Raw genomic sequence first — 27122 nt, 5'->3', positions numbered from 1 at the left:
AAGCTTCTTGGAGGGAACATTTCTTGCATTTCTCTTGGCTGTACTTTCTCAAGTGCCTAATGGTCCCCCAGATTGCTAATCTCCCCATCTTCAAAACCCTCTTGAAATTCCACCTCTTCCAGGAAGCACCCCTCGATTCAATCCTGCCACAAGTCATTCCATCCCAACAACCACCTTTACCACTTACATGTATAGTAATTTACATATGCTACCAGTTTATTCAGTTATTCATCCTATCGCCAGCTATACGTCTGCACCTTTCTCCTACTCTGTTTCACCCAATAGATTGTAAGTTCCTTTAAGGGGAGGGGTGGTTTCTTTTACTTCTTACTGAAATAGGTACGGGACTATTGTGTCCAGCCATTTTTATGGGTGGACACAACTGCACTGTAGACCTTCTCACTGTACTCACCTTAGTGCTTAGAATAGTGCACAGAACAGATTATGATGATGTGGATGAAGGGACACGAACGGCCAACAATTCAATCTATGCCGGGGTGTAGGTAAAGACAGGCCTTTGCTGTGCTACAGCATTTGCTCTATGCTACTCCTTATGTGACTTTCAGTTCTGTCTCTTGAGATCACTATTTATTACAAGACACCTGTCCTAAAATGAGACATCCCATCTTTGATGGCTACATACCATTCTTGTCTGTCTGCCACTGTGATCCTCCAGCCCCTATGACCTCTATCACCCAAAATGGTACTTTGCTATACTTTCAGTATTCTTATTTATGGTCTTCAGCTTGTCATGTAGTAACTGAATGGATGTCTTTCTGACATCCACTCCCCTCAACAAAACCTAGGTAGTGCTTTGCAGCGGGTAGATTATATTCCAGAATCTCATTTTTCAGGACTTGCCATTTGATGGCAAATATGACAGGTGGATGACATCTAAAGTAGGTCCAGGACTCTCAGTTATTTTTAATGGGTGAAGGCTACAACTACTCTTTAGACCTTCAATTTGCAACTAATTGCGATGCTCTGTTGGAGGTGTACTTACGTCAGTCTCCCAAGGGACATGCTGGCCCTCTTTGTTTCCTATGTTTTCTTTGTTTTCTAAGGCCTATTCATGCCTTATTGGACAATATGCTAATAATGGTATGGGCTTACTATGTGTCAAGCACTGTTCTAAGCCCTAGGGTGGTTACAAGAAAATCAGGTCCAATACGGTCCCTGTCCCACCCAGGTCTCACACTCTAAGTAGGAATGAGAACAGGCATTGAATCCCCATTTTGCAGATTAGGTTACAGACACAGAGAAGTTGAGTGACTTGCTCAAGATCACACAGCAGTTATGTGGTGGAACCGGGATTAGGACCCAGGTCCTTTGATGTGCAGGCCCGTACTCTTTCCATTAGGCCATGCTGATACAGTAACATACTAAGAGCTGTAAGAACTTGAGTTTTCACTACATATCTTGGATAGAACATGACAGCAGTGTTAGGGAACCGTCTTTCAACATCTGTCTGGATACATAGGTTAGGGTTTGAAAATAAATGGTTGGGTACCTACCTAACAGTGCTTGGCACATAATGAGATGGAATTCAACAACAACATACGCCTCTTGTTTCCCTGTAAATTTTTAGCTGTGCCACTGTAGTGTATTAGGTATAAAGTTTCCTTCATAGAAGCTGGCCTATTGCCTTAATCTTCCTCAAACTAATCGTTAGTCCATCGCGTAGTGCCAATTTCACAGAGCAGTTGAGAATTATTTGCATCAATTCTTGTGAGCATGTATAATTGGGTTAAGGACTTCTGATGATGCTGGTAACCCGCTGCTCAGGAACAGGCGTGCCTAGATCTAATATTGCATCCTTAAAATTGAACGTGCAGAATAAGTTGAATAAAGCTGAGCTTTTCACTCCATTAGTGGCAGGCATCTTACATATCATCAAGGGTTTGCTTGAAAACTCTTTTTAGGGAAGTCACATTTTTCAGAAGGTAGGCTAATGCTGTTAAATGCATTTATACGGCAGTTAGAGCATAAGCTCCCTTAGGGCAGACAATGCGTCTCATGTACGTGATGTACTCTCCCAAGCACTTAATAGAGTGCACTACAGCCAGTTGGTGCTCAATAAACACCATGACTACTACTTCTATAAGCATATATAGGTCTTCCTCTTTGTTCTAGGCACTTATTCCATAGCTGATAGGCCATAAAGAGTATGAACACTGTACCCTTCACAAGTTAAAGGATACATTATTATTTTGGTAGTATTTGATTAACAGTAATATTCTTTAATTTTCAGTGCCACGGGACTCTGGCTAGGATTGTACCTGTACTTGAAGATAACAGTTCGGCTTTCTTGCCTCTTTAAAGATGATGATGTTGGTGGACTCTGAAATTCCAGAGCATTTCCTTGGAGTTCCTTATGTTGGGGTATAGCCCGTGCCAGAGGTCTGAGAAATAACTGCCCCTCTCAACTTGTAAAATAGCAAGATTGATGCAGCAGCTCCAGGAACTGAATATTATTCAAGACAAGTTACAGAAGTGATTTCCTCAAAGTGAAAGTCATCCTCACATGTTGACAAATTTTCTAGACTTTGGAAGGCCTCGTCTTCTAAATTTATAGTCTCCTTAGCCCTCTGAGTTCCATGTTAATCAGATCTTATGGATACACCTATGTTATTTAAAACTATATCTACCCATTTACTATATGATTTAACTACTTTGATGTTTGCGTGCCAAGAATTGCAGTACATTCAGACTTGGCTTGGAATAAAGCTTTGGCTCATGAGCACAGAAAAGTTAATAAGATTATCACTCAATCTATCAGTAGTTAACAAAGAAGGGGTATACGTGGGGCATCAAATTCTGTTGGGTTTTTAATCAAACCAGGAAGCATCAAGTGAAGTGTGATTCCCGAAGACTTTAAGAGCATTCTAGGCAAAGGAACATACTGCGTGCAAGTGATACAACACCCTAATTAGATTCAACCGGCAGACTAAATTACACTATGACTCGGAACGATAGCTCTGAGCTAAGATTACAATAAATTTCAAAATCTATAATGTGTGAAATTAAATTGCACAATAATGCATAAGTGCTAATTTCAATCAATTTTCAACTTGCAAATACATGAAAATTAAGAAAAAAAAGAAATCCAGGGTGATAGAAACAAATAATATATTGGTAAATACTCTAGGAAGGTTGCATCTCTCCTGATTAAACGAACAAAAAAAGACCCCACAACCCCCCTTTCCTCCGGCTGTTGCCAATTTTGCCAGCATAATAATATCAAAGCAGCATGGCCTACTGGAAAACGGATAGGCCGGGAAGTTGATGGACTACTGGATGACTTTGGGCAAGTCACTTAACTTCTCTGCCTCAATTCCCTCATCTGGAAAGTGGTGAGAAGATCAACTGCATGCCCCTTATAGGGCAGGGACTGTTTTGAATCTCAGAACCTTGTATCTATAAATGCCATTATTAATTCATTCAATCGTATTTATTGAACACTTACTGTGTGCAGAGCACTGTACTAAGCGCTTGGGAAGTACAAGTTGGCAACATATAGAGACGGTCCCTACCCAACAGTGGGCTCACAGGCTAGAAGGGGGAGACAGAGAACAAAACGTATTAACAAAATAAAATAAATAGAATAAATATGTACAAATAAATAGAGTAATAAATATGTACAAACATATATACATATATACAGGTGCTGTGGGGAGTGGAAGGAGGTAAGGCGGCGGGGAACCCTACTAGAGACTGTAAACTTCTTCAGGGCAGGGACTGTGCTAAGCGCTTAGTACAGTGCTCTGCACATAGTAAGCGCTCAATAAATACGATTGATTGATTGATTTATCAACTCCTCTGTACTCTCCCGAGCACTTAGTACAGTGCCCTGTACACAGAAAGTGCTCAACAGATACTATAAATTGAAAGTAGACATGAGATTAGCCAACAAATGTCGTGACTCAAATCTTTGAGTTTACTAACTCGAGGCACGATAATAATGTATATAATAATATAATAAAAATATGGCATCCCTAGGTGTTTTTTTTCCTAAATACTTATTATGTGCCAAGCACTGAATTAATCCCCGGGGTACATACTACATAATCAGAATGGACACAATCTAAGTAGGCGGGAGTAGAATTTAAATTCTAATTTTACAGTTGAAGAAACTGAGGGCCAGAGAAGCTAAATGACTTGCCCAAGGTCACACAGCAAGTAAGTGGCAGAGCCAGAATTAGAACTCAGGTCCTCTGGCTCCCAGGCCTATGCTCTTTTCACCAGGCCATGCTGTTTCTTAAGAAAGCTACTTTAGACCTTTTCATCTGGATTGCACGGGATATGCTTGCAAATATGGGGAAATCTGAAAATTCCCTTTTTTTCCTCTTCTTCCATGTCCACAATGTCCTGCCTCAGATATGATTTACAATTGTTTACAATTGTAGTACTGATGAAGATACGATCTCCTTCTGGAGGTTAAGGTACTCTAGCTCTCGGGCTTCTTTCCCAACCTTCCTCATTTTTTTTAATAGATGGAAAAGTATTGAGGGAAACCCGTAAATCCTACTTCTTGTATCCTACATCTAGAATTGTCAGTGCCCCATCCAGCTACAAACTAAAAAGCCATAAACTATTGGACACAAATCCCTTCTTTGATAAGGGAATCTGAAATGATTCATTTCCCCTTAAATTATTTCTTATCAATCAATGGTAGTTATTAAGTGCTTACTATGGGCAGAGCGCTGTATTAAGGGCTTGGGAGAGTACAGTGCAACAGAATTAGCAGACGTGTTCCCTGCCCATAACGAGCTTACAGTCCAAAAGGACTGTAAGCTTCAAAACAATTGCCCCACGGCTTCTCGGCGTAAAAGATTACGCATTTGTGGGAAAGAAGAGGAAAAAACAAAAAACAGCCCCAGAAATAATCCTACAAGCTAAAAGTTCTCAACAAAACAGAAAAAAGTTCTATGCCAACTTCCGTAAGAAAATTCCTTGCCTCCAGTTCTAAAACTGAGACTACAGAATATCAACAGGAGGCTGATCTTAATTTGCCTAATGGGAGCCCATGAAATAGGGCAGTCAAAGAAAATGAGTTTCAAGACATGTACGGGTTTATGGTAATGTTCTGCACTTTGAATTGCAAATGCAAGCAAATAGGCAGCTAGGGAAGACCAATAAGCACGGGTGCAACGTGCTCCATGCAACTGGCAGACAGCCCACTCTCCATCATTGGGGTTAGCAATGCAAGAATCTTCCCCCCTCAAACTGAACAAGCAGGTTATGTATTCAAATATGCAAATTATCATCTAGTCATGCAAGTTAAAGCTATAAATACAGTTTAAAACATCATATCTGCAAGTCTTGTTCAAATAAGGCCATGGAAAAGCACTGAAGTTATAAGCATTACTCCATAGTGGCCCTATATTGTCAAATTCAAAAACAATATGGTTGTAATAAGTTCAGCATTAAAATTCTTGTATGGTTTAAGACGACCAAATTCCTCGTTTGCTGTGTCTATACTATCTTGAAGAGGTCAAAGGGAATAAAATGGAGCAGGGGGGAACTGAAGGGAGCAGAAGGGACAGAGAAGGAAAGCACACATCAGTTTTCATCAATTTAAGAAGAAAGAAAAAGTCACTAGAGAAGGCCAAAGCAGGGGTGGAGGGGACGTTATGCAAATAGAATAGCCCTGCTGGATCCTTCTAGAACTCTGGATACCTGACATGGAGAAAAATGCACCTAAATGAAAGTAATCATCCTCCTACCTGCAGCGCAGGTTTGGTTCCAACCCACCCCCAGGAGATCCAGACTAGGGAGGGATCCGTGCCTCTGCTCCAGTGCAGACCACCAGTAAACCAGAGCCAGTCTAAGTAGATTGTAAGCTCCTTGAGGGCAGGGATCGTGTATACCAATATCCATTGTACTCTCCCAAGGGTACACTCAGCAGTGGGTGTAATAATAAAAATAAAGATTGTGGTGGTTGTTAAGCACATACTATGCATCAATCACTGCTCTAAGTGCTGGAATAGATACAAGGTCAACATGTCGGACACAGTCTCTGCTCCACGTGGGGCTTGCAAGTCTAGGAGGGAGGAAATGGATTGAATCCCCATTTTACAGAAGAGGAAACTGAGGTACAGAAAAGTAACTTGCCCAAGGTCACACAGCAGGCAAGTGGCAGAGCCAGGATTAGAACCCAGGTTTTCCGATTCCCAGGCTCTTTCCACTAAGCCACACTACTCTCTAGAAGTGGAGGAATGGGTTTATTCCAGAACCACAGTCCTAAATGCCTAGGTTAGCTTCAAAACTTCCTTAACCCAATCACTCATCAATATTTGATCACCTACAAAATGACTATTGATTCATTAATATTTGTCTCCCCTTCTAGACTGTAAGCTTGTTATGGGCAGGGAATGTGTGTGCTAATTCTCTTGTATCGTACTCTCCCAAGCGTTTAGTACAGTGCTCTTCACATAGTAAGAGCTCAATAAATATGACTGATTGCAGAGCACTGTACTAAGACCTTGGGAATACAAGTCGAAGTAGTTGATACGATTCCTGCTCTCACGGAGTTTACAATCTAGCAAGGGAGAGATTAAAATGAAATTACGAATAGGAGGATGAAAGAAAAGTGTGAGTGCTTAAGTGATGGGATATAATAATAATAATAATAATAATAATGGCATTTATTAAGTGCTTACTATGTGCAAAGCACTGTTCTAAGCGCTGGATATGAAAACTGCAACTCCAGTTCAGAAACAGAAGGTGGGATTCACCTATGTACATATAACATTTGGCTTCGTTGCCCTTTCCCTAGAGCATCTGGGGAAAGAATACACACATTAAGCAGTTTCCCTCAACTTTTTGCCTCACCTACAGTGACACACTGTAAAGGTGTTTTTTAAAAAAATATATAGTATTTGAGCAATGCTTGGGAAACAGACCAAATTAGTAATAGACAGGATTCCTGTCCACGAGGGACCGTACCCCCAAACTAGTTGCAAAATGCTCCCTTGCCCCCCAGTATAATTCAGACCTACTCCCAGACTCCACAGATGTAGAGCTAAAGTGGGGCTGTGGATACCCCAGATCAACTACAAGCCACATTTGGAAGTTTTATGTTATCGGGAATTGGCTTTACAATTGGAAGATTAACATTGGTTAGGCAAACTAGTTAGGCAAACTAGTTCATGCATCCCAATTTTTGTACATCTAAAAATCATGAGTTGGGACAACAGAATATCTGAACCCGCATTTTACACCAGCTGAAAAGGCCAGCTGGCCTTCAGGGGGATACAAGAATTGAGGTTCAATTTAAAAAGCATTATAGGACAAATAAAGGAGCTACAACCAGACGGTTTCCTCTTAAAGCTGAAAACGTCTGTGGACAACATTGGATAAAACCAGGCCTCTTACCCTAAAGAATATGAATTACTTCCATTGCTATTTATATATGCCAGTAGATGCATATAGCACCCCATCTATGTTGTCTAAAGACAACCTGAGGTTGTTCACATTTTTCCCCTTGATCTTCCTTCTTCCAATGTTAAAAAAAATGTTCTCAGCCAACATAAACATTCTACTACTTTATGATAATGGCATTTATTAAGCGCTTACTATGTGCAAAGCACTGTTCTAAGCGCTTATATCTTTCTCCAAGCCCTTAGACAATTTTTATAGTTCCTCCGGGTCTTCCTTTGTGGACCTAGTTAGGTATTACAGCTGTTTTGAGGCTTGTGTCCAGGAATTCCCTTTCCTAGAGCGAAAATTGCATGGGGAAAGGGAATCCCCATCTCGATGTGGTCCTGAAGAAGGGAACCCAGCTATACGTTGACACTGCAATTGGGTGGAGGGGCAGTTTGAAGGTTCCCACTGGTGTCGGATCCAACTTAGTCACAAATTTCCCCCCTACTCCCCGCCAGGCCCCCAGTCAATCAGTCTCAACCCCATAAAACACCACATTTCTTCCTTCAGTCCAATGACTCTATCATTAGACCTTCTATAGGCATTAGGGTCCATCACCCAGGCCCCTCTCGTCCTCTCCAGAGACCTTTGGAGTCTCTTCTGTTTCTCCTCTCTTCAGTCAGAGCTCTTTAGTTACAATTACTACTGTTGATCACCTCATTTGAGACAGGATCCTTGAGAGGACCTAGGCCAGGTTATACCAAAACCCTGGACGGTGGTGTCCAGTACTTGTTTGAACATCCTCTAAGCCATTTTACAAAATCCACTGCTGAATGAGTAGCTCCTGGTGTCAACTAATTAAGGTTTTGGGGTGGGTTTTTTTTATGATACAGTCAGTCAGTGTTTATCAGTTTTTATTCTTTCCTTCTGGTTATTAACAAACCTAGTATTTTGGCTCCGCAACAATTGTGTTCTGAATTAGCAAGGGTGTCCTTAAGCCTTCACAAGTAGTCACCTGATGACTTTTTACACTTTTTTCCTCTTGTCCAGTGCTTTATTCAGTAAGTACCTTTTAGCTATACTTAGAAGTAATCACAAAACTCTAACTACTTTGCACTTCTACGTTTAGAGGTCGTCTATATGACCATTTTTGAAATGTCACTCTTCATCTGAACTGAATACTTACGGTTATCTTCTTGTATAAAACCATGACATTGTCATCATCAAATGGCAGAAATCCACACAATAGGGCATATAAGAGTATTCCCATGCTCCAAACATCAGCCTAAAAGAAGATTCAGAGCACCAAAGGAAAAATTTTAGAATAATGATACACATACAAACATAGCAATAAGCAATTCCATTAGTGGACATAGCATACAACTCTGCCAAACATCCAAAGCCTGGAAAGAAAGGTTTTTGTCAAGGATTTATAAGCACAAGGAGGCAGTGTAGCAGTGGAGAAGCAGCATGGCTCAGTGGCTAGAGCACGATCCTGGGAGTCAGAAGGACCTGGGTTCTAATCCCGGCTCTATCACTTGCTTGCCGTGTGACCTTGGGAAGTCACTTCACTTCTCTGGGACAATATTAGCTCATTTGTAAAATGGGGATTAAGAGTGTGAACCACATGGAGGATAGGGACTGTGTCCAACCTGATTAACTTGTACCTGCCCCAGTGCTTAGAACAGTGCTTGGCACGTAGTAAGTGCTAAATAATAATAATAATAATAAAAATGGCATTTATTAAGCACTTACTATGTGCCAAGCACTGTTCTAAGCACTGGGGGGGATACAAGGTGATAAGGTTGTCCCACGGGGGGCTCACAGTCTTAATCCCCATTTTCCAGATGAGGTAACTATGGCACAGAGAAGTTAAGTGACTTGCCCAAAGTCACACAGCTGACAATTGGCAGAGCTAGGATTTGAACCCATGACCTCTGACTCCAAAGCCCGTGCTCTTTCCACTCAGCCACGCTGCTTCTCTAACAAGTACCATAATTATAACTATTATTATTAGTGGAAGAAGCTGCATGCTCTAATGGGCAGAGCGTGGGCCTGGGAGCCAGAGGGACCTGGGTGCTAATTGTGACTTGTCTGCTGTGGCACTTTGGGAAAGTCGCTTCACTTCTCTGGGCCTCAGTTGCCTCATCTGAAAAGTGGGGATTAAGAATGAGCCCCGTGTGGGACTTGGACTGGGTCCAACCTGATTAGTTTGTATCTACCCCAGTAGTCAGTACATTGTATGGCACACAGTAAGCGCTTAAATACCATTATTTAATAATAAAAGAGCACGGTTTGGGAGTCAGTAGATGTAGATTCAAATCCCAGCACTGCCATTTGCCTAGTAAATGCTTAATAGATACCACAATTCTTATATTAAGGTGTGGGAGAAGTTCAATTTGCCTAATTGGCTTGGCTGCTTCTACCAGGTGAAAAATGTTCTTCTGTGAAGTGGAGTGCTAGCCCAAGGATGCCTAAAAATAAGAGAAATTCATCTAGTAGGTGGAACCGGTAATTTCGGAGCGCAGGAACTGCACAATGCATCTGTTTTCCAATGTCAAGGCTGGAAACATTAAAACTTAAATTAACCAGGAAGTTAAGTTGAAAAGGCATGCCAATGCATTCATGGTAACATAGGTGAGGCTCCAATAAAGTGCAGCTCACATTGAGAATCACAATTTAGTAAGAGAAAACAAAGGCTCTCTTTAACCGATTGGGCAAGACAAGTGAAAAAACATTTCCATAGCCAGGGTTTCTTTCACATCGTTGATATATCCGAAGCTCTTTCTACCTAATCACTTGGATTTTTTTCCTTCCAAAAGGTCCTCTTTGTACCATACTCCAGTCCTGCCCTTGACCCTGCAGACTTCCCACTGCCTTGGTCCTCTCATCTGCTATTTAGAGGAGCAGATGGGCAAGGAATTCCCCAACTCAAGGGACCTGCCTGCTCTCGAAAGCTACTCCACGTAATGCCCCTAGGCACCTTGAGAACTTTCCTCCACCCGTGCTCAGACAGCTTCGCCCAAGCCTTATGGGGACTCTGGAATTTGGGGGGAGGGATTGGAAGGGGAGAATTCCAAAGGACATTTTAGAATATCCCTCTGACATCACAGGGAAGAATGATGGTTCAAATTCTCCATTGGCAAAGAAGAGATTGGAAACTCAAGCTCCCAGCCCACAGCACTTATGTACATATCTGTAATTTACTTAATGTCTGTCTCCCCCTCTAGACTGTAAGCTCATGGTGGGCAGGGAACACGTCTATTCATTGTTATAGTGTACTCTCCCAAGCACGTAGTACAGTGCCAGGCACACAGTAAGCGCTCAAATACAACTGAATGAACAATTGAATGAAAGGAGATAACTGAGGCACTCTACGGGAGGAATTTACTGACGAGTACTTTCACACAGATTTTAAAACCATCATAGTACACTGGTTACTGCACTTTGAAGTCACCTGAATTCAGAACAGAATATCCATATAACAGTCACAGCTCAGCACAGTTCATTGTCATACGTATCAATCAATCAATCAATCATATTTATTGAGTGCTTACTGTGTGTAGAGCACTGTACTAAGAGCTTGGGAAGTACAAGTTGGCAACATCTAGAGACAGTCCCTACCCAACAGTGGGCTCACAGTCTAAAAGGGGGAGACAGAGAACAAAACCAAACATACCAACAAAATAAAATACGTATGATGCATGAAGATACCTCTGATCCAAGATAAGATTTGCCTTGAATTAATTCAGGTGCTGCATAAGCTGGGCTCCCACAACAGGTATGGAGATGGCAATCCTTGTCACTCTGCCACAAATAAAGAAGTGGTAACAATCAGTTTCATTTTCAATAATGACCAAACTTTTGCTCTGGAAAGAAGGAGGCAATATGGTCGATAAAATATGGTACATTTTATCTGTGTTGGACTGGCAAGAAGGCTGAGATTTTAGTCACAGCTCCGTAACAGTAGGCAAGCCACCAAGCCTCTATTTTAGCCTTTATGTTTGTAAAATGGAAATACCACCTTCCCCAAATATACCTCCCAGGGACATTTTGAAGACAAGTGAGATGACATGAACTGCTCAACTGAAAGTAATTATTGTTTATAGAAGGGTAAATTACCCCATTCTCCAAATGCTGAATAGCTAGCTGTGACTTAAAATGGCCACAAGTCAGTCAACATGGCTACATATCTCTATTGCACAGCAGCTTCCACTGCTCCAGGATACTTGCTGACCCGGGAGGCTGCCGATTTCCTCAACAAACTTGAAACTGGAGGAAAGATCTGCCAACTGCCATTCCTCTGGCCCCTTGGAGACCTATCCAGGAAGGAATGGGAGCCAGCCCCCATAAAACCTGTCTACTCCCTCCAAAGTCTTGCTGAAGGGAGACTGAGGAAGAGATGGAAGTGGTCCCTGAAAAGAGCTCGGTCTCACTGTAGCCACTGGAAGTGATGGGCAGAGCCAGTTGGTTTAGTTTGCCACTTCCCTCTGAGTCACTCAGCGGACCAACAAGAAGAGTAAGAAGACAGCTGGTATGTTATGCTGCTCCACCACCAGTCACGACTGAAAAATCTGGAGTTCCATAAGCCCCAGAGACTCACCTGCCCAACCTCAGGATTTAGGTGTCCTAAGTATGCAGGCAACAGGACTGTTTCTATGACAGGAATAACCTTTTATGGAATTGGCTCAAAATTTAGTCATTAATTGAAATTATAGAACAATTCGATACTTTTCAGAGTGAACAGATTTTGATCAGCAAATGGGAAAATAAGCCACCCAAACCGCTGCTTTCACAGACCAGGCAAATGGTAGCTTTTACCATTCATCTGTCCAGTCTTACTAAATACTGAGAAAGAAGAACCATCCCAAAGCCAAGAGGACCCCTGTATTAAATAGGAGCAGCATCAAGATTCATAATAACTGCTGTTATACAACCATACATTAGTAACTAAATAAGAACAGATAGTAGCTGTAACTATCCAAAATAAAAGTACCTAGATGTATTGCACTGAATCCATACAGTTAGCTATTCAGGGTATAGCCTAGCCCAAAAGTTGGAATTGAAAATGTTCCTTGATATCACAGAGATTACCCCCGAAGTCTTCAAATATCACTCCGTTGCCACATTATGGGGGCTCCAATTTTGCCAATACCCACCCTGCAAGAAGGCTCCTTAGCTTCCTAAATCTATCAACCAGTCTCCACAGGCTCCCAGCTGGTCACTTACTTTCTTTCAAACAAGTTCTATTCCAAAGTCCCGCACCCTCTCAGGACCTTAATATCCTCTACTCTCCTTGTCCAAATAAGCCCAATTGGGATTATTATTACCTCAAATAATATTCATGCAAGGTTTTCCATGGAGTCATAAGGTGTAAAGAAAACCAAAAAAGAGCCTACATTTATTAGTGGCAATACTTTAAACGTGTTCATCGGCTTAACAGGATTTGCACCATTACTTTTATTACAACCCTCAGAAGTCAAAAAAAAGTTGGTTATTCAATGTAGGTCCATTTAAATAGGTTTAGACTCATTTTCAAAGGATTCAATGGGGGTGAAAAGGGTGATGAGAGGCTCTGAAGAGTCACCGAGACAAATCACACCTAGGTAGAGGCCATTCCCCATCTCAGGGTCGCACCTGGAGAGTTTCCAGTACACTACCAGTCTCGACTACGGGAGGAAGAGTCAAGCAGAGGCCTACCCATTCCATTCCTAGCTTGGGCAGTGGCTAGCGAGTGGAAGGCTATCAGCTAGAGTCAAACCTCACCTGTGCTGGGCAGCTGCGGCACAGGAGAGAGTCGAAGGCAGGGACTCGAGTTTACTGCACGGAAGGCGGCTATGGTAAACCAATTCCGGATTTTGACCAAGAAAGCTCTATGGATACACTACCAGAACGATTGCAGGTGGAGAGCGGGGCGTTCTGGGAGAGATGTGTCCGTGGTGTCGCTACGGGTCGGAAACGACTCGACGGCATAAGACTAGACAAGAGGCCATTCCAGGGTAAGACTGGAATTTTGGGCAACATAATTTTCAAACAAACTTGACAAGACACATCTACAAATATAAGAAATCCATTTTTAATCATACGTACTTTGGGTTTTGCACAAAGACCAAAGTCAATCAGCTTCAAGTTATGATCTTCATCAATCAGCAAGTTTTCCTGATGAAACAAAACGTAGTTCTAATGATTAAGGCCCCCTCGACGAAGCAAGAGAACACTCGTTTTTCTGGCTTGCTTCTCTTTAACATTGCTAAAAACTGAACCTAAACTTGTAATATTGTAAAATAACCCTTTTTTACTCATGTTTTCAAGAGAATTAGCTCCTAATGCATATTACAGTTAAGAATTACTTCACCCACCAGGGCATCTGGTCAATAAACCAAGTCAACCTGGGGCAGATTTGACAGAGATGACAGCAAGGAAGTTCCACAAATAAAGACTGACATGGAATGCTTTTGCTTTGGAGCAGGCAATATATAGAAAGTGTGGGTTCCTGCAACATAAGTTTATAAATAAAATTGAAGTCCTCTTTTCCTCACTACCCCAAGTGTGGGGTCACATGCCTAGTATTCTGCATCTATAAAAAAAAAGTTTAAAACCCTACAGGAATAGCTTAGAGAGGTGTGGAGAGAAGAGAACAAGGATGTGATTATGTCCAAGGTGCGCCATAACAAAAACAAAGGCAGTGAGATGATCCTTGACTACGATGTGAATAAAAATCATTGAAACCAGTAAATAAAACGCATTCATTCCTTTCTGTGAGCCAGATGACGTGCAGTCCTAAACGAATGAAACGAAATACGTGAAGCCACTTACTGGTTTAAGGTCCCGATGAGCATAGCCCTTACTGTGCACATAAGCGACTGCTGATAAAATCTGGCGAAAAAATACACGTGTTTCTGCTTCCGATAAACGAGCCTTTGAAACTATGTAGTCTAGCAATTCTCCTCCAGGGCAGTACTGCAACAATAAAAATACAGTACTTATCTTCAAGGAGCATCGCACAAGCACTTTTCTAAAGAATGAGAATATTTGCAGTGTATAAAGGTTTTCTGACTTGGGTGCATATGCATGCGGTGTTGAAACAGGGAACTACAAAGAGTTTTCGGGAAAGCAAGTCTTGCATTACAGGAGAGATGTCTGTTCTTCGTTTAGGGCAATGTGGTGACTTCGGGGTTCTTGAGGCAGGCTCAGAGGCGGCAGTAATAGTACATGCCTCTATAATGGATAGTGAGGGCAACATAGATCTAACAGTAGAAACCTGCGTTTGGAACTGGGTGTCACTTACCCACTTGGAATCCAGGCTTATTCAGAAGTTTTTAATGCAAAATTCTACTGTTAATATACTGGTTCTCACAACTTTTAAACAGCACAATCTAGATGTATGCAATTCTATAATGCCTATCCAGAAGGTGAGTTTCCAGGATACCTTGTGAATGTTCAGAAAAACAAAAAAACACTAACCTCCATAACCATGAATATTTTTTTCGATGACTCCAGCACGTGATAAAGGCGGCAGATATGCTGATGACTTAGATTCTTCATGGCCTCTATCTCTATTTTTATACGAGGCAAATCACTCTGAGAAAAAAAGTTACAGCAGTTCAGGCACGTTACAAAATGCTATTGCCGAAACAAAAAATACACAAACAGGAACAAACATAACCAAGTCCAGGGGACTGGGCGAACAATCGTGAACTAGGAAGGACAGAAGGAGTAAGAAACAGGAATTGTCTTAAATGTAAGGAAAAACAATAAAAAGGAGAAAGTACTTTTTCCTTTTAAATTCTATCAGAAATTATGGAAGGTTGGGGGGAGAAGAGGAAACTGTTTAAGTTTAGATTGTCCCGGCAGCTTTATATCATATGTAAGAGTGTTAACTAATCTGGTAGAAAGCATTTAGAAAACATTTTTTGCAAGCTTATTTTCAAGAAATATCACAAGTTAAGCCCCTGCTAGATCACAACAAAATAACATCTGGAAAACTGTTCAAATAGCTGTAGATGCTTTATATTCCACATAAAGCAATATAAAAATTTTAATTATGTACTGTAATCTAACCATTTTAAGCAGGGCGAAATGAAGACCCAGACCTAAAAACTACCCAAAGTAGTTTATTAAACCCAAGGGCAGAAACTGAATAAAAACTTATTTTTCTTTTTCGAATCCAAAATTTGGACTATTAGTGCAGATCATTAGACTCCATTGTTTTCAGTAGATAACTACCAAGAAATAAACATGGGCATTCATTCAAGAAATTTCATTTTTAGCTGAAATGCAAAAGGATTTAAAAGATGACAGTGTCAATAATACAATACTGTCACTGTGTACAGTAGGGACGTGGTAAACCAAGTCAATTTTCTAACACTCTGAAAGTAAAAAAAAATGTGGTAGAAGTTATTTTGATACTATACCCTGTTTTAACCAGAGGCTTTTTTTCCCCTCAAATAGGCCACTATTACATCTGGTGAGTCAAGATGATGTTATCCCTCTGCCTATATTAACTGCTTTTTAATCAAGACAGATCAAGCATTCCATATATTAGCCACATTTTTGCGTATCCGTAGTAGTTTAGTTAAGTCAGGATGTTGGAATGGCATACTTTAAAAATATAAATAAAAGCATGAAAAGTCATGGGCACTTTATAAATTTATCAGATTCCAATGTTATCTGGGTGGGAATGCAAGTGGCCTCTGCAAAGCACCTGTTTGGAATTTGGGGAGTTGGGAGGGGGGAAGAGCCCACTGTTGGATGGGGACTGTCTCTATATGTTGCCAGTTTGTACTTCCCAAGCGCTTAGTACAGTGCTCTGCACACAGTAAGCGCTCAATAAATACGATTGATTGATTGATTGATTGGGAGACAGGGTGACTGATTTAGTGATATTTGAAGTTAAGACGCTCCCCCACAGGCACCAAGAGTAGCCAAGAACAGTAGTGAAAGTAGCCTGAAAGTTCTCCACTTGACATCTTCCCCTCACTTCTAACACAAAAATGAGGAAAAAACATCAACTACATTACAAAAGTCAAAGAGGGAAATTTTGTCAGGCGGGCTTTGATTTGCCTGGCTGCTTTGATCTCGCATGTAAATAATGACTTACCCCAAGAGCAAGCTTGTCCAGGATTTTTACTGCTACCTTTTCTCCAGTTAGAACATGGCGAGCAAGCTTAACCTTGGCAAAGCCTCCTGAGTTAAAAAAAACAAAACAAACAACAAAATCTTAAGTGGCTTCAAATTTAGCTGTTATTTACAAGGGGCAGGAAAGAGCCAAGATTACTAGTTCTGGACCACGTCCTCAAACTCAATTTTTTTCCAGCACTTTAAATAATCTAAAAAGATCAGGAGTAGTGAAATGTTGGAATGCTTCCTTAGGATTTATTTGCTAAATGAAGCTCCTTCCTGTGGTTTTCACCTCCACCACCTAAGAGTGGTTCTTTGTCTCATCCTGAAGCTTTCAACACTTTTAAAAGTAAAGCATTGATGAGGGATGCCAAAATCCCAATACTCTTCGAAGCATTTAAAAATCAGAATGTTATATTCTGACCAAAGCAGATAGACTGGTTTCCAAAAAAAAAAAAAACAAAGATGCTAAAGCTACTTAAAGGCAAGGATCATGTCTTTATTTCAATTGCACTTTCCCAAGTGTTAGTTGAATGCTGTGCATATAGGTAGCACTCAAATACTACTGATCAACTGGGGAATCTTACCAATTAGAAAACTGTCTCGGTAAGCTGTAAACTACCCAAACCACCCGTCATCCCTCACTCCTGTCAACTCCCCCTTCCCCCGAATGATTACCTGTCCCAATAGTTTCATATAATTCATAGTACTTGAGTAGATCATCATAATCTCCCGCTGCCATACTGGTGAGGTTTGTTTAGGGATACAGTATCCTGTAGGGTGGAAAGAATAAAAGTTTAAAACAAAAACAAGATCATGATGTGGTACAGAATTTTTAAAAGAAGATTCAAAATTATTTTTGGAGAACAAATGCGTTAACTTTTTTCTTGAGACTGAGAAGAAAATCCAACTTTTCCTCTGGCCTTGGATAGAATCAGTGATTGGCCTAGGTAAAGAAACTTGTAGTTTATACAATTATTTCTGTCCCCTCTCCCACCTCTCAACCTCTAACTGTGGGTGTCCCCTTCCCTTCTCCCTCTATAAATTACTCCCCCATGGAGCTCAACCACTGTTTCGACTTCAGTTACCACCTCTAGATGACTTCTGAATCTACCTACGCTCCCTTCCTTCCTGCAATCTCATATTTCCTCTTGCCTCCAGTACAAGTTCGGAATCGGCCCCTTTCTCTCCACTAAAACAACCATCACATTCACCCAATCACTCAACATAGCTTGGCTAGACTGTGAGCCCACTGTTGGGTAGGGACCATCTCTATAGGTTGCTGATTTGTCCTTCCCAAGCGCTTAGTACAGTGCTCTGCACACAGCAAGTGCTCAATAAATACAACTGAATGAATGAATGTCTCCTCACTGTTTTTCTGCCTCTGGCAACACCCTTCTCCAAGCCATATTTCCTTTTGCTGCCCAAATCTTTCTAAAATGTCATTTTGCACACATCTCCCCATTCCTCAAAAACCTTCAAAGATTAATGATAATAATAATAATTATGGAATTTGTTAAGCAATTAATGTGTCAAGCACTGTACTAAGCGCTACCCATCCTGCTGCAACAAACAGGAACTCAATCATATAAACTCTCTCTCACTTATGCACTCTCTGTCCCTCCTAAGTGTACCTTCTCACCATGTTTCAGTCTGTAATTAGGTACTACCCTCCCCTTTTTATGGTATTTGTTAAGCACTTTGTGCCAGGCACTGTACTAAGTTCTGGGGTAGATACAATAATGATAATGGCATTTGTTAAGCGCTTACTATGTGCCAGGCCCTGTACTAAGCGCTGGGGTGGATACCAGAAAATCTGGTTGGACACGGTCCCTGTCCCACATGGGGCTCACAATCTCAATCCCCATTTTCCTGAGGCACAGAGAAGTAAAATGACTTGCCTAAGGCCACGCAGCAGACACAAACTAATCAGGTTGGACACAGTCTCTGTCCCACAAGAGGCTTACAGTTTTAGTCCCCATTATACAGATGAGGAAACTGAGGCACAGATAAGTTTTTTTTAATGGTATTTGTTAAGTGCTCACTACGTGCCAGGCACTGCTCTAAGCTCTGGGGTAGATACGCGATCATCAGGTTGGTCATAATCTCTGTCCCACAGAGGGCTCAGTATCTTAATCCTCATTTTACAGATGAGATAACTGAAGCACAGAGAACTGAAGTGACTTGCCCAAGGTCACACAGCAAACATGTGGCAGAGCCACTAGGCCACACTGCTTCTGAAGAGCCTGGCACAGACACAAAGCTCTATGTCTCAAAGTTTCTCTGGTCCTTTCTAATCCGACTGCTACCTAAGGCACTATCCACATCCTAATAATAATAACAATGATAACAACAACAATAATAATGTTGGTATTTGTTAAGTGCCTACTATGTGCCAAGCACCGTTTTAAGCGCTGGGGTAGACACAAGGGAATCAGGTTGTCCCACGTGGGGCTCACAGTCTTCATCCCCATTTTCCAGATGAGGTAACTGAGGCACAGAGAAGTGAAGTGACTTGCCCAAAGTCACACGGCAGACAAGTGGTGGGGTCAAGTCTTAAAAGTCCTGCTGCCTTCCCTTAGAACAGTGTTTGGCACATAGGAAGCGCTTAACAAATGCCACCATTATTATTACTGTTATTCTCTTCTCATGCAGAGCCCTTTTAATTCCGGCTCCACTACTTGCCAGCTGTGTGCCCTTGGGTAAACCACTTAACTTCTCTGTGCCTCAGCTACCTCATATGGGGGTGAAGACTGTGAGCCCCACGTGGGCCAACCTGATTCCCTTGTATCTTCCCCAGCGCTTAGAACAGTGCTTGGCACCCATTCCCAAGCGCTTAGTACAGTGCTCTGCACATAGTAAGCGCTCAATAAATACGATTGATGATGATGATGATTCAGCATTTAATAAATACCATCATTATTATTATACCCTTCTTTCCCCAGCACATTTCATTCACTCATTCGATCGCATGTACTGGGCGCTTACTGTGCGCAGAGCACTGTACTAAGTGCTCGGAAAGCACAATTCGGCAAGAGAGACAATCCCTGCCCAACAATGGGCTCACATTTGACAACCATCCACAGAAACCTCCTATCACATGCACATCTTCAAGATGGGGTTTCTGCAGTTTGAACTTCAACAGCAACAGGGCGAGAGGTTAGACTACTGAAGGGCCATAAAAAAGCTCCATAGCAAGTTCCCTAACAGCACCGTTCTTGTCAGAGGACAGCAGGAAGGAGGGGGCTCCATTCATTCATTCATTCATTCATTCAATCGTATTTATTGAGCGCCATCTGGGCGCAGAGCACTGTACTAAGCGCTTGGAAAGTACAATTCAGCAACAAAGAGAGAGAGTCCCTGCCCAACAACGGGCTCACAGTCTAGAAGGGGGGAGACAGACAACAAAACAAGTAGACAGGCCTCAGCAGCACCAATATAAATAGAATTATAGATATAGACACATTGATAAAATAAATAGAATAATAGATATGTACATATATACGCAAGATATAACACTGTGGTCTAACCGGACAGATGTGTGCTGTCAGAAGAAGCAGCGTGGCTCAGTGGAAAGAGCCTGGGCTTTGGAGTAGGAGGTCATGGGTTCAAATCCTGACTCTGCCAATTAGCTGTGTGACTTTGGGCAAGTCACTGCACTTCTCTGCGCCTCAGTTCCCTCGTCTGTAAAATGGGGATTAAGACTGTGAGCCCCCCCACAGTGGGACAACCCGATATCACCTTGTAACCTCCCCAGCGCTTAGCACGTATTAAGCACTTAATAAATACCCTTATTGTACTTCCCAAGCGCTTAGGACAGTGCTCTGCACACAGTAAGCGCTCAATAAATACGATTGATGATGATGATGATGACAGTAAGCGCTCAATAAATACGACTGATTGATTGACTGATTATCAGAAGAGGGAACAACTTTGACAGTTCGCTCCCGGGGGGAGGACGACAAAAGACGATCGCCTGAGTGAGTGTGCTATCCGTCAGTTAAGTCAAATGCTACGTGTTGCCGATTTGTACTTCCCAAGCGCTTAGTACAGTGCTCTGCACACAGTAGGCGCTCAATAAATACGATTGATTGATTGATTGATTATCAGAAGAGGGGACAACTTTGACAGTTCGCTCCCGGGGGAGGACGACAAAAGACGATCGACTTTCCGTCAGTTAAGTCAAATGCTACGTGTCGTCGACTCGTAAATCCCAAGCGCTTAGTACAGTGCTCTGCACACAGTAGGCGCTCAATAAATACTATTGATTGATTGATTGATTATGAGAAGAGGGGACAACTTTGACAGTTCGCTCCCGGGGGAGGACGACAAAAGACGATCGACTTTCCGTCAGTTAAGTCAAATGCTACGTGTCGCCGACTCGTACATCCCAAGCGCTTAGTACAGTGCTCTGCACACAGTAGGCGCTCAATAAATACGATTGATTGATTATTAGAAGGGGGAACAACTTTGACAGTTCGCTCCCGGGGGAGGACGATAAAAAACGATCGACTATCCGTCAGTTCAGTCAAATGCTACGTGTCGCCGACTCGTACATCCCAAGCGCTTAGTACAGTGCTCTGCACACAGTAGGCGCTCAATAAATACGATTGATTAAGCTCAGAGACATCTCCCCCCTTTTAGAGTGTAAGCCCACTGTTGGGTGGGGACCGTCTCTATACGTTGCCACCTTGGACTTCCCAAGCGCTTACTACAGTGCTCTGCACGTAGTAAGCGCTCACTAAATACGACTGATGATGATCCCCACTGACCGCTCAGTAAGCCGCCGGCCTCGCAGATCCAGAGGAGAGGAAAAGCCGGGCTTCGGTGAAGAAGACGCCGGATCCCGGGAGCCTCGGAGACTCCCGGAGACCGGATTGGGGACGAAAGAGCAAAAACCGTTGAGCAGGACCGCTAACGGCTGGAATATTGGGAAGTTCCTTGAGGAGACGATTTGAATTTCCCCGTTTTCCACACCACTTCCGGCCGGGGGGGGGGGGGAAGGAGCCAATCAGAATCCAGCTTCGGGGACCGGAAGGGGCGGGGCTACGAGGGCGGGGCGGGGCGTCTTCCGTTGCTAGGGAAGGGCGTCTTCCGTTGCTAGGGAGGGGCTTCAGGCGGTGGGGGGGCCACTGGGGTTTGGAGCCCGAGGTCATGGGTTCAAATCCCGCCGCCGCCCCTCTTATCAACTGGGTGACTTTGGACAAGTCATTTCCCTTCTCTGGCTCCATCATCAATCGCATTTATTGAGCGCCTACTGTGTGTGGAGCACTGTACTAAGCGCTTGGGAAGTCCAAGTTGGCAACATATAGAGACGGCCCCTACCCAACAGTGGGCTCACAAGGCAGAGCGCTTAGTCCAGTGCTCCGCACCCAGTCAGCGCTCAACAAAGACGATTGATTGGTTCTCCGGGCCTCAGTTCCCTCATCTGGAAAATGGGGATGAAGCGTGGCTCAGTGGCAAGAGCCCGGGCTTTGGAGTCCGAGGTCATGGGTTCAAGTCCCGCCACCGCCCCTCTTATCAACTGGGTGACTTTGGACAAGTCACTTCCCTTCTCTGGCTCCATCATCAATCGCATTTATTGAGCGCCTACTATGTGCGGAGCACTGTACTAAGCGCTTGGGAAGTCCAAGTTGGCAACATATAGAGACAGCCCCTACCCAACAGTGGGCTCACAAGGCAGAGCGCTTAGTCCAGTGCTCCGCACCCAGTAAGCGCTCAACAAAGGCGATTGATTGGTTCTCCGGGCCTCAGTTCCCTCATCTGGAAAATGGGGATGAAGCGTGGCTCAGTGGCAAGAGCCCGGGCTTTGGAGTCCGAGGTCATGGGTTCAAGTCCCGCCGCCGCCCCTCTTATCAACTGGGTGACTTTGGACAAGTCACTTCCCTTCTCTGGCTCCATCATCAATCGTATTTATTGAGCGCCTACTGGGTGCGGAACACTGTACTAAGCGCTTGGGAAGTCCAAGTTGGCAACATATAGAGACAGCCCCTACCCAACAGTGGGCTCACAAGGTAGAGCGCTTAGTCCAGTGCTCCGCACCCAGTCAGCGCTCAACAAAGACGATTGATTGGTTCTCCGGGCCTCAGTTCCCTCATCTGGAAAATGGGGATGAAGCGAGGCTCAGTGGCAAGAGCCCGAGGTCATGGGTTCAAGTCCCGCCGCCGCCCCTCTTATCAACTGGGTGACTTTGGACAAGTCACTTCCCTTCTCTGGCTCCATCATCAATCGCATTTATTGAGCGCCTACTATGTGCGGAGCACTGGACTAAGCGCTTGGGAAGTCCAAGTTGGCAACATATAGAGACAGCCCCTACCCAACAGTGGGCTCACAAGGCAGAGCGCTTAGTCCAGTGTTCCGCACCCAGTAAGCGCTCAACAAAGGCGATTGATTGGTTCTCCGGGCCTCAGTTCCCTCATCTGGAAAGTGGGGATGAAGCGAGGCTCAGTGGCAAGAGCCCGAGGTCATGGGTTCAAGTCCCGCCGCCGCCCCTCTTATCAACTGGGTGACTTTGGACAAGTCACTTCCCTTCTCTGGCTCCATCATCAATCGCATTTATTGAGCGCCTACTATGTGCGGAGCACTGGACTAAGCGCTTGGGAAGTCCAAGTTGGCAACATATAGAGACAGCCCCTACCCAACAGTGGGCTCACAAGGCAGAGCGCTTAGTTCAGCGCTCCGCACCCAGTAAGCGCTCAACAAAGGCGATTGGTTCTCCGGGCCTCAGTTCCCTCATCTGGAAAATGGGGATGAAGCGTGGCTCAGTGGCAAGAGCCCGGGCTTTGGAGTCCGAGGTCATGGGTTCAAGTCCCGCCACCGCCCCTCTTATCAACTGGGTGACTTTGGACAAGTCACTTCCCTTCTCTGGCTCCATCATCAATCACATTTATTGAGCGCCTACTATGTGCGGAGCACTGTACTAAGCGCTTGGGAAGTCCAAGTTGGCAACATATAGAGACAGCCCCTACCCAACAGTGGGCTCACAAGGTAGAGCGCTTAGTCCAGTGCTCTGCACCCAGTAAGCGCTCAACAAAGGCGATTGATTGGTTCTCCAGGCCTCAGTTCCCTCATCTGGAAAATGGGGATGAAGCGTGGCTCAGTGGCAAGAGCCCGGGCTTTGGAGTCCGAGGTCATGGGTTCAAGTCCCGCCGCCGCCCCTCTTATCAACTGGGTGACTTTGGACAAGTCATTTCCCTTCTCTGGCTCCATCATCAATCGTATTTATTGAGCACCTACTGGGTGCGGAACACTGTACTAAGCGCTTGGGAAGTACAAGTTGGCAACATATAGAGACAGTCCCTACCCAACAGTGGGCTCACAAGGCAGAGCGCTTAGTCCAGTGCTCTGCACCCAGTAAGCGCTCAACAAAGGCGATTGATTGGTTCTCCGGGCCTCAGTTCCCTCATCTGGAAAATGGGGATGAAGCGAGGCTCAGTGGCAAGAGCCCGAGGTCATGGGTTCAAGTCCCGCCGCCGCCCCTCTTATCAACTGGGTGACTTTGGACAAGTCACTTCCCTTCTTTGGCTCCATCATCAATCGCATTTATTGAGCGCCTACTATGTGCGGAGCACTGTACTAAGCGCTTGGGAAGTCCAAGTTGGCAACATATAGAGACAGCCCCTACCCAACAGTGGGCTCACAAGGTAAAGCGCTTAGTCCAGTGCTCCGCACCCAGTCAGCGCTCAACAAAGACGATTGATTGGTTCTCCGGGCCTCAGTTCCCTCATCTGGAAAATGGGGATGAAGCGAGGCTCAGTGGCAAGAGCCCGAGGTCATGGGTTCAAGTCCCGCCGCCGCCCCTCTTATCAACTGGGTGACTTTGGACAAGTCACTTCCCTTCTCTGGCTCCATCATCAATCGCATTTATTGAGCGCTTACTGTGTGCGGAGCACTGGACTAAGCGCTTGGGAAGTACAAGTTGGCAACATACAGAGACAGTCCCTACCCAACAGTGGGCTCACAAGGCAGAGCGCTTAGTCCAGTGCTCCGCACCCAGTAAGCGCTCAACAAAGACGACTGATTGGTTCTCCAGGCCTCAGTTCCCTCTTCTGGAACATGGGGATGAAGCAAGGCTCAGTGGCAAGAGCCCGAGGTCATGGGTTCAAGTCCCGCCGCCACCCCTCTTATCAACTGGGTGACTTTGGACAAGTCACTTCCCTTCTCTGGCTCCATCATCAATCGTCTTTATTGAGCGCTTACTGGGTGCGGAGCACTGGACTAAGCGCTTGGGAAGTCCAAGTTGGCAACATATAGAGACAGTCCCTACCCAACAGTGGGCTTACAAGGCAGAGCGTTTAGTCCAGTGCTCCGCACCCAGTCAGCGCTCAACAAAGACAATTGATTGGTTCTCCGGGCCTCAGTTCCCTCATCTGGAAAATGGGGATGAAGCGAGGCTCAGTGGCAAGAGCCCGGGCTTTGGAGTCAGAGGTCATGGGTTCGAATCCCGGCTCTGCCAATTGCCAGCTTGGGTGACTTTGGGCAAGTCACTTCACTTCTCTGGGCCTGTTACCTCATCTGGAAAATGGGGATTAAAATTGTGTGGGACAACCTGATCACCTTGTAACCTCCCCAGCGCTTAGAACAGTGCTTAGCACATAGTAAGCGCTTAATAAATGCCATCATTATTATTATTATTGTGAGCCCCCCGCCCCGTGGGACAACCTGATCACCTTGTAACCTCTCCAGCGCTTAGGACAGTGCTTTGCCCATAGTCAGCGCTTAATAAATGCCATTTTTATCATTATTATCTTTTCTTTGATTAGGACCGTTAGAAGTCCACGGTCGCCCTCTCACTCATTCATTCATTCAGCTTTATTGAGCGCTTACTGTGTACAGAGCACGGTACGAAGCGCCTGGAAAGTACAATCCGGGAACAGAGACAATCAATCAATCAATCAATCAATCAATCAATCGTATTTATTGAGCGCTTACTGTGTGCGGAGCACTGTACTAAGCGCTTGGGAAGTCCAAGTTGGCAACATATAGAGACAGTCCCTACCCAGCAGTGGGCTCACAGTCTAAAAGGGGGAGACGGAGAACAAAACCAAACATACTAACAAAATAAAATAGAGTAATAAATATGTACAAACATATATACATATATCCAGGTGCTGTGGGGAAGGGAAGGAGGTAAGATGGGGGGATGGAGAGGGGGACAAGGGGGAGAGGAAGGAAGGGGCTCAGTCTGGGAAGGCCTCCCGGAGGAGGTGAGCTCTCAGTAGGGCCTTGAAGGGAGGAAGAGAGCTGGCTCTCTTATTATCCCTACCCAACAACGGGCTCGCTGTCTAGAAGGGGGGAGACGGACAACAAAACAAAACAAGTAGACAGGCCTCAATAGCATCAATATAGATCAATCAATCAATCAATCAATCGTATTTATTGAGCGCTTACTATGTGCAGAGCACTGTACTAAGCGCTTGGGAAGTACAAATTGGTATAGAATTATAGAATCAATAGAATTATAGATCTATACACATCATTAATAAGATAAATAGAATAATAAATATGTACTAGTATATTTGTACCTATGGGGTCTCTTCATGAGACGCTCGGGCAGCCCTGTTATACTACTAATCATAATAATGGTATCTATTAAGTGGAAAGAGCCCCAACCTGGGAGTCAGAGGACCTGGGTTCTAATTCCAACTCCACCATTGCCTGCCGTGTGACCTCAGACAAGTCACTTCTCTGTTCCTCGATTTCTTCTTTTGTAACATGGGGATTCAATTCCCAAGCACTTCTCTGTTCCTCAATTCATTCTTTTGTAACCTGGGGATTCAATTCCCAAGCGCTTACTATGTGCTAAGCACTCTTCTAAACGCTGGGGTAGATACGAGGTAATCAGGTTGTCCCGTGTGGGGCTCACAGTCTCAGTCCCCATTTTACAGATGAGGTAACTGAGGCCCAGAGAAGTGATTTGCTCAAGGTCACGCAGCTGACAAGTGACAGAGCAGGATTCGAACCCACGACCTCTGACTCCCAACCCCGGGCTCCTTCCACTAAGCCTCGCTGCTTCTCTACGAAGCTGTATCTCCAGCTGTGTGGCTGGGTTTCGCTGCTGTTAAGGCATCTGTTCTTCGAGCAATATTGCCTGCGCTCGGTTTGAAAAACCTATTTGAAAAGCCAATAAATGCCAATAAATGAAATTAAAGATTTATTAAGAGAAGGGGTCTGGCAGGAAAGCGCAAATGATTTCCACCGAATCCACTGTGGAAATCAATTGCGCTTTCCTGCCTAACATGGAAATCATTTGCGCTTTCCTGTGCCTAACTCCTTCTCTGCATTTTTTTTTTTGCTTTCATTCATTCATCCATTCAATCAGTCGCATTTATTAAGCGCTTACTGTGTGCAGAACACTATACTAAGCGCTTGGGACAGTATTTGCGTGAATTTGTTCTGTGGCTCACTCTAAATCGACAGAATGAAGCAGAGAATCATCATCATCATCATCAATCATATTTATTGAGCACTTACTATGTGCAGAGCACTTTACTAAGCGCTTGGGAAGTACAGATTGGCAACATATAGAGACAGTCCCTACCCAAGAGTGGGCTCACGGTCTAAAAGCAAAATATGAGAACTGGGACATGGATTTCTTCGTTTAAAGGCAGAGATGCAGTTTCCCACTTATCTGAAAA

The 27122-nt window shown here is 43.9% G+C and overlaps 1 protein-coding gene across 2 annotated transcripts in view; it reads right to left on the bottom strand.

Moving 5' to 3' along the window:
* Positions 1 to 21398, bottom strand: part of MELK (maternal embryonic leucine zipper kinase) — a 53961-nt gene extending 32563 nt beyond the window's left edge. For both annotated transcript variants that reach the window (XM_038769859.1, XM_038769860.1), the window contains exons 1-8: positions 21258 to 21398; positions 17164 to 17258; positions 16466 to 16551; positions 14830 to 14946; positions 14182 to 14325; positions 13456 to 13524; positions 11080 to 11172; positions 8552 to 8650 (exon numbers count right to left, since the gene is read on the bottom strand). In XM_038769859.1, the coding sequence (XP_038625787.1) occupies positions 8552 to 8650; positions 11080 to 11172; positions 13456 to 13524; positions 14182 to 14325; positions 14830 to 14946; positions 16466 to 16551; positions 17164 to 17227 (672 nt within the window). In that variant the 5' untranslated portion in view covers positions 17228 to 17258; positions 21258 to 21398. The remainder of the gene's footprint in view (positions 1 to 8551; positions 8651 to 11079; positions 11173 to 13455; positions 13525 to 14181; positions 14326 to 14829; positions 14947 to 16465; positions 16552 to 17163; positions 17259 to 21257) is intronic.
* Between the last annotated feature and the right edge of the window lie 5724 nt (positions 21399 to 27122).

The sequence above is a fragment of the Tachyglossus aculeatus genome, chromosome X4, assembly GCF_015852505.1.
Source record: "Tachyglossus aculeatus isolate mTacAcu1 chromosome X4, mTacAcu1.pri, whole genome shotgun sequence".
Lineage (NCBI taxonomy): Eukaryota > Metazoa > Chordata > Mammalia > Monotremata > Tachyglossidae > Tachyglossus > Tachyglossus aculeatus.
This window is presented reverse-complemented; position numbering and strand designations above follow the sequence as displayed.